At 44.2% G+C, this 11,490-nt stretch overlaps 1 protein-coding gene and 1 pseudogene across 3 annotated transcripts; both read left to right on the top strand.

Annotated features, from left to right (window-relative positions):
• Positions 1–2: 2 nt before the first annotated feature.
• Positions 3–5,962, top strand: nmi (N-myc (and STAT) interactor). 3 transcript variants are annotated; one of them, XM_084689092.1, is made up of 10 exons: positions 3–147; positions 240–275; positions 452–517; positions 605–763; positions 1,147–1,263; positions 1,843–1,999; positions 2,208–2,314; positions 2,561–2,747; positions 4,019–4,122; positions 5,438–5,962. In XM_084689092.1, exons 2-10 carry the CDS (start codon positions 243–245, stop codon positions 5,642–5,644), a joined length of 1,137 nt encoding a protein of 378 aa, XP_084545218.1. In that variant the 5' UTR covers positions 3–147; positions 240–242; the 3' UTR covers positions 5,645–5,962. The 3 variants fall into 3 exon arrangements, with proteins under 3 accessions (XP_084545218.1, XP_084545217.1, XP_084545219.1); XM_084689091.1 differs by having other exon boundaries at positions 44–275; XM_084689093.1 differs by lacking the exon at positions 3–147 and having other exon boundaries at positions 455–517.
• A 1,767-nt stretch (positions 5,963–7,729) lies between these two features.
• On the top strand, positions 7,730–9,508 carry LOC146234876 (glutamine synthetase-like; annotated as a pseudogene).
• The last annotated feature ends 1,982 nt before the right edge of the window (positions 9,509–11,490 follow it).

Genomic DNA, 11,490 nt, shown 5'->3' on the forward strand with positions numbered 1-11,490 from the left:
TGCAATGGAAAAACCCTATACAGCTGTAGTTAACTTTCACTTTTGATTTGGGACCCATGTGACTTCTGGGAAATATCAAGAATAAGAAGTCTCAACGACAAAGAAGTATATACTCTGCACAGTTGTCTGTTTATTATATCTTATTTGGTAAGTTAATAGATTACAGCGTCTAATTACTAGTTGGCCAAATACATTAGCGCAAATACGAAGTGGGCAGGCATATGTTCTCGTTTTCGCAGGCAATGGATGACGGTACGGCAAGAAAAGATGAAAGTGTAAGTATTTTTCGAAATCTTAGTTTGGGTCATCGAGATTTGCAAAGCTATATGAAAAAGACGATCAATCACGCATTAGTAACTACATATTACAAAATGTGTCAATTAAAAATGTGTTATTTTCATAGTGCCAGCAATAAACATTTTCATGTTGATTTTCTTATCTGTATGGATAGCAGGGAAATGAATTTAAGGATGACAGTGCAATCCTTGAGGCTAAGAAGGAGCTGGAGAAATGGAAGGTATTCTTACAAAATGAATCTAGGAAATTATTTTCACAGACTGTAATATTTTAGTTTTTGTTTAAGTCATATTTTTTTCCTTAAAAGGCAATGGTGTTAAAGGAAGAGGACAAAAAATCTTTAATGATTTTGGAGAAAGTGGATAATGATGAATCAAAGGCACGTGCCCAAAAAGAGATGGAAGCCCTTTTTAAAGAGACGGAGAGTCGTAAGAAAGAGATCTCTAACACATTGAGGGGGATAGAGGTAAGCAATGTTTTCACCTGTTCACTAGGCCTTATGGTTCTGGTAGCTAGACAGCTCCTCTAGTGTTCAAAGTATACGTTGGTGGGCTATTATCGACTGTCAAAGAGAACTTTGGAAGGCAGGGAATCTGAGGGTTAAAAAATGTAATACAGAAAACCCTACAAAAGTGGAGGATTCCAAATGATCCCGTTCTTAGATCTACACAACATCATGCGGAATCATGAATATGTTGCCTTTGACCAAGTGCATTTTTGTCATGTGACCTGTACAATCGAGCTTTACACATTGAAAATGTTAAATTTGGTTGTAGAATGTATAGATGCAGGTGGTTTTATCTATGCATTGACTAACATGGATAATTGTTTTGTTATTATTTATTACAGAACGACATCTCCGACCTTGAGAAACGTAACGCAGAGTTGAGGGAGAATCTAAGGAGCTGTCTGGCCAAGGTCGAAGCTGGCAAAACTGAGTCTTTTAAACTTCAGCAGAAATTTAAGGTAAAGGCCCTTCTGGTTCTTGTGCAAACTGTCAGGAACGCAAACGTGGACCCAAAAGCAGACTCCAAAAGATGTGTGTTTCCTCCTTTTATTGGAAGCAGAAAATAACATACAAAAGTAGATCAAAAAAGGCATGACTCTCACTCTGTGGCAGGTCAGAGGAAAAACTAAGCACAGAACTAAAAATCCAAGCCACTTAAAAAGCACAGAACAAACAAGGCACAGGTGAAAACAATGTCAAAATGAGAACAGATGAACAGAACCAAAAACAACAACACAGCGAGGGCCTCTGGTGGCCAACAAAGGGTCACAACCCTGACAGCAAACTACAGACATGCTCCTGATATTTACACTGTCTCAGTGTAGGCTACATATGTGAGCCTTCTGTAAAGCCCTCCATTTCTCCCTGGACTTATTACCGTCATGGGTGGTGACCATTGGGTTGGACTTAGACTGTTAGAACAGACACACAGCTTATTCCATATAAACTGCACCACCGTGGACACACAGAACTGGGAGAGCGCCACATATATGCTGACACCACAGACAACTGTCGTGTTTGCTGTTGCATCCGTCCAGATTTTTGCTACCATCCCTGAGACGAAAGTGAAGTTCTCCGGCAAGGCCAGCGAGGAGGAGATCTCGGAGGTCATCAAGGGGGTGTTCACCATCACACAGAGACCCTCGCTCATCCTCAGTGGAGGCCAGGCCCTCATCACCTTTGAGGAGGAGAAAGGTAGCATCACAAGGAACCTGGGAGAAAGCTTTAGTCGTCATATACACACGAACCCTCTCTATATGTGGACTGATTTTCATTCAGAAAATTGCCTTGTGTCAGTGTCCTGATTATGTATATATACTGAGTCAAACTTGTTTGAAGCGTTACACCACTCCATTTCTGGACAGGAAAAGCTTGTGTTTGATACATTTTTCTTATCCTCCAGTGGCCAATCAGATCCTGAAGATGGCCAAGTGCTTGGTGACTTGTGAAAAGGACAAGATAGATGTGAAACCCATGAGCTTGCAACTGGAGCCCTCGGTGAAGTTTGAGGTACACGGTTATCCCTCACAGTCACCATGGCTGTTTCCTAAGACTACATGGAGAACATTCCTTATGTGATAGACTCAAGACAGACATTTTTCCCGTTTAGTGTACAGTGTTTTGATCCAATTCACAGTGAATTATTAGAGATTCCTAGTTGTAATCGTTCTCAAGCAGACAGACAAGCATTTGTATCCTGATATCTCTGACACTCAACTTAGTCGTAATCCAAGTTATGCTGTTGTTGCCGGGTAGATCCACATCGATGTCTCCAAGAAGTCGGTGGGGTTCTCCGATGCCCCGCCCACCATGGCTGAGGAGCGGATGAGAGACCGTCTGGAGATGAGCTTCTCCAGGCCCAGCCGGGGAGGAGGAGAGGTGAAGGACGTGAAGTATGATAAAGTCACTGGAACCGGACAGATCACATTCCTTCATACTGGAGGTAGGAGTGTGTGTGTGTGTGGGGGGGAGTGGCCAGGTGGGGGTGGGTGGGGGGCTTGAGTTAGTCTGTAGCAATGTTCCCACTAAGCTGCGCGCCTGCGCGACATCGCAGAGCAGTTGAAGGCCCCGCACGCTCGATTTTTCAGACCGCGCACAAAATAAAATCGGTTTCTTTTTATTTCTTTTTTTATAAAACCGATGTTCAGTTGAACGGCCAAATGCGGCGAAGGCCACTTACATTTCAATGTCACACTAGACTACACGCAAGCTTTTAACAAAACGATGACCTTGGTGCTCTGCTCAAGCTTTGACTGGCATTGAAAATCAGGAACGTTACCTTTACAGGCCCCCCAAAAAAGGGGCAGTTTTACATTTAAACACGACTGGCTTCAAACGGACACAAGTGATAGTCCAGGTAGGCTGATGAAGCTTTCTGATATATTTAGCCACGAAGAAGCTAGTGGAGTTCTCTGCAAAGTTTGCTCAGAGTACTGAGGTTTGCTCACAGTACTGAGGTTTGCGCTCAGATTTCTATTTGCTCAGTGCGGAAAACAATTAGAGGGAACATTGGTCTGTAGCCCCCATTATACAGAGATCCCGCTATATTGTCATAAGTAAAAGCTGTCATTATGCTTGTTTACTCTGAACCAAACAAAGCCGGCAGACTGCTGCCCTGTGTGTGATTTTAGATAGCATGCTGGTATTCTGGAATCAGACATCAGCAGGTGTACCCCCCCTTCCTGGCTCCCTTTTACACAGTTTGGCTCTGTGTTTACCTTCACTAGGGGCTTAATGCTGGTACAACAATGACACCCCAAACCCCCCCCCCCCCCCCATCTGTGTTCATACCTTTAATACAGAACTGCAAGGAGTCATTTGGGTGCAACATTACTGATTTGGACAGTCTGTGTAAAAAGGGCTTCTGTCTGTTTTTGTGTATGCGCTTGTGTTCTGGTTTGAAGTTTTATTAGCTGTATGCAAGCACAGGTATATTGAAATACTTGCTCAAGCAGTATCCACAAACCTCTAGTCCCAAATCCTTTATAAATAAATACAGTTATAAACATCCTTTGATAATATTAAACATTTCGCAAAATGTCTGTGTGTAGGTGTGAATGAAGCATGTCTTTATTGTGAGCCCACTGCCTTTGACATGTCAAAGGTCATCCAGTTTTAGAGCAAAATACTTTTCCCAACTCCGCTTCTCTGAGTCCCAGAGGAGTGTAATGGCCCATCCGCTCCTACACCACCACCTCTGTGTCCCCCCTGTAGTTGCAGAGAACCTGGCCCTGAAAAGGAAGTATCCTGTGGATGTGGAGCCAAACACAACCGTAAACATTGGCCCAGTTTACACTTACCAGCTGAAGAAGTTCCAGGTAAGATTCCAGGGTTGTAACAAATGCTTTCTGTTTCATGTCACACCCAAGCATTAGCCAATAATGAGTCTCATCATCAAGCCCTCTCCACCTTAACGTTGAGATGCTTGTCGAAACTGATTCTTTCAGACAGTGATTGCGTCACGAGCCGTGGTGGTCAGTTGCTCTGTGATATTTCTTCTAGAGAACTACTCTGGTTCCAACAGTGTTTGAAACTGGCAATGGCAAGGGTGGCAAATACATGGTAGTTGTTGAGCAATATATCATCATTTTATATATATCATGATTAGTTTAATCACCATGGTTAATGATGTAAAGTTTAGCACTATCTCTACGCTGCTGTAATCCTGCAAATTTCCCCTCTGTGGGACTAATAAAGGATTATCTTATCTTATGATGATTAGACTGTAAAATCACATACAGGGGACAAGTCCAACCACGTAATACGCCCGGACATCATCGATACCCTCCAATATCTGCCCAGCGCGTTCTAACCTCAGCCCAGCGCGTTCTAACCTCAGCCCAGTGCGTTCTAACCTCAGCCCAGCGCGTTCTAACCCCAGCCCAGCGCGTTCTAACCTCAGCCCAGCGCGTTCTAACCCCAGCCCAGCGCGTTCTAACCTCAGCCCAGTGCGTTCTAACCTCAGCCCAGCATGTTCTTACCTCAGCCCAGCATGTTCTTACCTCAGCCCAGCATGTTCTAACCTCAGCCCAGCGCGTTCTAACCTCAGCCCAGCATGTTCCTACCCCAGCCCAGCATGTTCTTACCTCAGCCCAGCATGTTCTAACCTCAGCCCAGCATGTTCTTACCCCAGCCCAGCATGTTCTTACCTCAGCCCAGCGCGTTCTAACCACAGCCCAGCATGTTCTAACCACAGCCCAGCATGTTCTAACCTCAGCCCAGCATGTTCTAACCTCAGCCCAGCATGTTCTTACCCCAGCCCAGCGCGTTCTAACGTCAGCCCAGCATGTTCTAACCTCAGCCCAGCATGTTCTAACCTCAGCCCAGCATGTTCTTACCTCAGCCCAGCGCGTTCTAACCACAGCCCAGCATGTTCTAACCTCAGCCCAGCATGTTCTAACCTCAGCCCAGCATGTTCTAACCTCAGCCCAGCATGTTCTTACCCCAGCCCAGCGCGGTCTAACCTCAGCCCAGCATATTCTAACCTCAGCCCAGCATGTTCTAACCTCAGCCCAGCATGTTCTAACCTCAGCCCAGCATGTTCTAACCTCAGCCCAGCATGTTCTAACCTCAGCCCAGCATGTTCTACCCCAGCCCAGCACATTCTAACCTCATACCGCTCCCTGTTCTCAGACGTTCTGCGGCACTCCGAAGCGGACCATCCTGCTGGATGGCGTGGAGGATGTGGAGGACGAGGAGGACCTGCAGGATCAGCTGGAGATCCACTTCCAGAAGCCCAGCAACTACGGAGGGGAGGTGGAGAGCATTAAGTACCTCTCAGCTGGGAAGAAGATCAAGGCCCTCTTTGGGGATGACTCAGTTCAGCTGGAGGAGGCCTGACTGTCTTATATCCAACAGAATATCCTCCGGAGCCACTGAGACCACTTCTGACAATCAGGAAGTGGTTAAAAGTGATTAAGCGGTTTCTAAAGCATAGATTATTTTTAGATTTAATGTTTAAATGTGTAATTGTGTTTTCGGTAATATATTGGGTTGAATGCTGCTATCATATATTTTCTCTATGACCAGATTCCGTAGCTACAGGTGGAGAAGATATCGCTTATGATCGTCTCATCCCCTGTCTTAATCATGTTCTCATTATTCTAAAGTGAATTGTATTGCATTGGGTTGTATGAATAAAGTTTTGATCAAATTAAATTTAACATCTTGAATGATTGTATTGCTAATGTTGTGGACATTGAGAGATCAACAGTATGGGTCTGTTGCTGTAATGACCTACAAATATCCACTAGATGGCAGTGAGTGAATGGTGCTTATATCAGTATCAAGACCCAAAGTCACAACACATCGGTTATGGCAGCAAAAAACATAAGTTGGGCTTAACATAAACTGGCCATTGAAATGCATTATAAATTACTAGAGAGGGTACCATTTTCTGGGGAAATTATGAGGTGTGCTAGTGACCGTTGCAGTGAGAGCATAATTTTTTCCCATCAAATTTATTGTTTAAACTATTATCAAACATCCAAACATTTGGAACATTTTCATGTGTGCACTTACATTTACAACTGATATTTCTTATCATTTTTTGTATGACCTATTTTTATCCCCCAATTTTTTTTCCTTCCACTATTTTTTAACATTTACTCGACCCTTTTGAAACAAGCTGATTCAAACAACCTTTTCACTCTGGCAGTATCTTAGCTGGAATTGCAAAAAAGGTGTTGTGTGTCAGATGGCTGAGCACTTAAGGAGTCGGGCTATTAATCAGAAGGTTGTTGGTTCGATTCCCAGCCGCCAAATGACGTTTTGTCCTTAGGTAAGGCACTTCACCCTACCTGCCTCGGGGAGAATGTCCCTGTCCTTACCGTAAGTTGCTCTGGATAAGAGCGTCGACTAAATGTAATGTAAATGTAGGTTTTGATATCCCAGGAAAGCATATAGAGCTACATATGACACATTCTCAGCCTGTCCCTGTGGCCTTTTAGTTCTGTAACTAACCTAGTCAATTTACAGTTCTACCAGCTATCTGCTGACTGTGCCTAGCTAGTTAGTATACACGCTTTGTGTGATGTTGTGTGACGTATTGACGCCCTGATGTTTCTGACTATGGCTAGCTAGTTAGCTACCGTCTGCTTAATTTTTTTGGCACAAAAGTAGGCAAATTATGCTTGAACCGTAAAACGGAACGTTTGCGGAGATATAAGCAATGCAAATGTGACCAAGACAAACATTTGGACACCAACATTGTCTATGTAGTGCAAACACTGACAGACTAGTTAGGGTTGGGAAAATAAATAAATAAAATATATGAGAGAGAATGTAGGGTGTGCCTTGCAAAAGCTTTTGCTGTTTCTAAAAAGCCCCGCAACAAACAGATGTAATATCTTAACACTATTAAAACGTGCCTGTTGAAAACCATGCTTGTTTGGGACCCCTAGAGGCCAGGTAATTGGTCTGAGCACCTGTAGACCTTTGAGATACAGTAATCCTGTCTTGATGGCTGCTGTAGTATTGTCAATGATAACAAATACCTGTCCATTGCTACAGGACCTTAATTGTGCATTGGAGGAATAAGGCTCATGGTGGCCATTTCATGGCTTTTCTTTAGTAGCGTTTCAGAAAGCCTTACTCATCACCTAAAACCTAGATTTTCTTTTAGAATGTAATTGTTATTTTGTAGGCTTGCGAAACTGACCTGTGTGAGGCATTGAAATATTAATTCGCAAAAACCAAACAACAGACATAGAACATAAAACATGGTGCCAACCGAGTTGGACCTCTCTTCATTTATTGAAATACATTGTTTATTTAGTGCAGGGGTAGGAAACCCTGGTCCTCGAGAGCCGCTGTCCTGCATTCTTAGATGTTTCCCTGCTCCAACACACCTGATATTCAATATGTCTTGAAGTGACTCCACCAGGTAGGTCTGTCTGTGTTCCCCCTGCAGGACTCCGGGTCGTAATGGCGTCTGTGTCAGTCAGTCAGTCAGTCAGTTCTGGTCTGAACAACCCTGGACAGAGAGCCCCAAGGACTGGAGGGTAACCACTCTGTGTGCAGTCGTGTGTGGACTGGTTTTACTGTGTGGTTAAAATACCTTTTTAAAAGCATTTACAATCTATTGGTTGGTAGAAATAGCGCAGTTTTAAATTTAATATATAACCTTTTGTCTAAAAATAGATTTAATATGAAATTTTTAGTGCAGGGCTTACCATTTATGCTTCATCAGGTGCAATAAAAGTAAAATTTGTCCCTCCCAAATCATATTTCCAAATTGACCAGATGTTACTATTATTGGTTTTAAAATACCTGTAAACTAGTTAAAAAAAAATCCTAAAACAAATATAGTTTTCCTTTTTCTTAACAAATCAATACAAACCTGGTCATGGTGTATAACAGAATGTAATTTTAAAATGCATGTGATAGTCGTTCTGAGGAATCTCATGTCTATCCTGGGCAGAGACTAACCTGCGCTCAGACTGTAACAAGGCGATGGACAAGGTGAAGGAGCACATTCCCTGGTTTGGAATGGAGCAAGAGTACGCTCTCTTAGGGATGTAAAGGGACTGATCTTGGATGTCAATTATGCATCATATTTAATGACATGGATGTTTCAATATCTTAAATCTCTCAATTCGCTTTTCTTTGGTCTTCCTGTTCCAAGGCCCATACGACTGCAGCATTGGTGCAGACAAAGCTTACGGCAGGAACATTGTGGAGTGCCACTACAAGGCATGTCTCTAGGCTGGGGTCAATATCTGTGGGACCAATGCAGAGAGCATGCCTTCCCAGGTAAAGTAAACCTGATTAGCTAATGTAGTTACTGTGCACAATACAGCTTTTACCTTTTTATTAAGGTTTCCTGCTGCTTTACAAGATCTGGCTGAGACATTTTATGCTTTCACACAGCCAGTTTGTTTTTGTCTTTCATCTCAATCATGCCGTCTGTGTTTCAATATCCCTCCATTCCTACACCCCTTCTGGTTCTCCAGGCAGTGGGAGTTCCAGGTGGGTCCCTGTGAGGGGATTGAGATGGGAGACCACCTGTGGATGGCTCGTTTCCTGCTCCACCGCGTGAGCGAAGACTTTGGGGTTGTGGCTTCGTTGGACCCCAAACCGATGACGGTTAACTGGAATGGGTCGGGTTGCCATACTAACGTCAGCACCAAAGACAGGAGGGCAGAGGGAGGACTGCGGTGAGTACAAAAAGTACAGACCCTCACAATACAAAATAACACTCATACAAACTCTTGCTCTAAGGGCATGCTGGGAGTGTAGTCTGAATGCAAAGAAGACAACAGTCAAATGTTTTGGTTTGTGTTTACCACACCCAAATTTCCTTTCGAAATTAAAATGAACAACATTGAATTAAAATGTAAATGTGGAAACCGGGTACTGTAACTATTAGAGGAACTACAGCTCAGTTTCCCCCTGTGGTGCCCAGGTACTTTGAGCAGGCCATAGAGAAGCTTAGCGCTCGACACGCGGAGCACATCAAGGTATACGACCCTCACAACGGGCCAGGACAACATGAGGCGTCTCACCGGCCTCCACAAGACCTCCAGCATCCTCGACTTCTCTGCCGGTGTGGCTAATCGTGGGGCGAGCGTCCGCATCCCTCGTCAGGTGGGTCAGGAGAGGAGGGGCTACTTTGAAGTCCGACGCCCCGCCGCCAACTGTGACCCGTATGCTGTGACGCCCGCCATTGCGAGCGCCTGTTTTCTGGATGAAGAGGAAGAATGAAAATAAGACCTTGTTGTTCATAAAGTTCATGTTCTGTGAAGGGATACTGGCCAAAAGCAAGCACAGCCAATCATGTGTTTAAAGATGTTAAGGTGTGATGCAGTTACCTCACAAAGGTAAGGATAGGTACAGCACAGGGGTAGAACATGTAACTGCATATTGACAATTTGTCGGTTCAAATACACCCTTGTACTGTTTTAGATGAGCGTCTACAAAATGAATACATTATTATTATTATTATTATTTATTCATATTTTCAGGCAAGGACCATCGCATGTCCAATGGTAGTAGCCTTTGCAGACTCGCTCATAACTGAGAAGTAATGCTGCTATCGTACCTTACCAGCAACAGTAATTTATTTACTGATTTGACCTGATTTAACCCTGATTTTAAATCAATAGATGACATGATTGTATAAGGTCGATAAATCTACCATCTGGTATAGAGAGCGTGAGTATGATTATATTAGGAGGACCTGGTTGTGGCTGAACACTGTACTGATACTATAGCCCTATCGAGGCACAGGGGACATAAAAGTCTGAGTTATGTAGTTAGTTATTAATGTTAAATGACAGTAGCAGTACCTAGGATGGAGAGGTGATGAGGAGGGGTGAGAAAGTAGTGGGGGGGGTGGGGAGGGGAGAGTAGGTTGTGGGTGAGATGGGGAGGTGACAAAGAGGGGCTGAGGAAGGCCAAGGGGAGCTCGCTCTCCAGATCTCAAATTTATGAGGGGGTGGGGGTTTGATTCTCTCAGGCCTGGGCTTTAGCCAATGGGATTCTTGCATGCCAGCTTGTGGAGGAAGTGATGTCACAGTTGCACAGTCAACCATGTCCAGATGAGGCCTTTGGGAAGAATGGTCAGTTTTTTTTTGGCTCACAGTGTTACTGAAGAAGCTATTAGAGGGGTTGTGTCTCATATTCTGATAAGTCTGGCTAGTCTTTTAGAGAGAAATGCAGTTTAAAAGGTGACAGAGAGAGGAATTGAGAAAAATGACAAAGAAGGTTTCACCACCAAAGTTCTTCATATTGGCATCTCCCCCCCCCCTCCAGATCCCTAGTATTTGACTAGGGAGGGAGATTGCTCATTAAAATGTTGTTGGCGAGGCTTGCTACAACCAGCTCATCTGCCAAGACACAAGCTGCTGGCAACAGTGAGGCGTCAAAATGAGCTAAACACATTTCCTGGCCTGAATTATTTAGCCTTCGGTCCGTCAATCCAATAAGATGAATATCTCCCACTGGTAAATCATTCATGACCACAGTGTTCACTAGGCCAGTTGTACTGGTCACGGATCCATTGATACCAAACCTGTTAGCTCCCATTAGCTGCATATTGCTATGGGGTCCAGGGACCAGTGAGATGGAGTAAACCGGCCTAAACTGGATTTAGCAATACACCAGCGCCATGGCAACATATTGGCCTAAGATACAGATCAAGTCCCATGGGTCTCTCAGTATTGGTTTACTTGCCAAATTAGGCTACGGATGCCCAACCATGGAGAGACGGGCTGGGTGGGGTGGGGTGGCGGGGGCAAGATTGTATCTACAGAGATAATTGGTTGGATTTGAAAGGATGTCCAGAGTCAACTGCTGTTGTCATGTATTGTCACTGCTGTGCATTGTACTGTCTGCCACATGGCTACAGTTGTATTTGTCCTGTTGTGTGTCCTTCACTCTGCTGGCTTCCAGGAATTGAGTATTATAAAAAACAAAACATGAATTGATAAAGTAATTGCTAGCTGTTGGGGACAATGCCAGCAAACTAATGTGATGACACACGCAGACTTCCAACATGAAGGCCTAAGCGCACCGTTCTTTCATCGTCTCCTCTTTCATACAGTGTAACTGTCTACGCTGCTCAGAAGCATCCGGTCAGGGATGCATTAGAACAAGCGACTCCCTGAACACACTTGGTCTTCTAGCTTCAACAGCATCTGGACGAGATGCTCTGACCTTCACAGGTGCGGCGGTCACATCCGTCC

This window comes from Hypomesus nipponensis, chromosome 23 (assembly GCF_054491055.1).
Source record: "Hypomesus nipponensis isolate SF chromosome 23, ASM5449105v1, whole genome shotgun sequence".
NCBI lineage: Eukaryota > Metazoa > Chordata > Actinopteri > Osmeriformes > Osmeridae > Hypomesus > Hypomesus nipponensis.

What these genes read in the sequence shown, in the direction of transcription:
- nmi (XM_084689091.1), top strand. Translation starts at nt 222, where the DNA reads ATGTTCTCGTTTTCGCAGGCAATGGATGACGGTACGGCAAGAAAAGAT. An exon ending in CGGCAAGAAAAGATGAAAGT is followed by an intron (nt 276 to 451) that starts GTAAGTATTTTT and finishes CTGTATGGATAG; the next exon opens with CAGGGAAATGAATTTAAGGA. An exon ending in CACCTTTGAGGAGGAGAAAG is followed by an intron (nt 2,000 to 2,207) that starts GTAGCATCACAA and finishes CTTATCCTCCAG; the next exon opens with TGGCCAATCAGATCCTGAAG.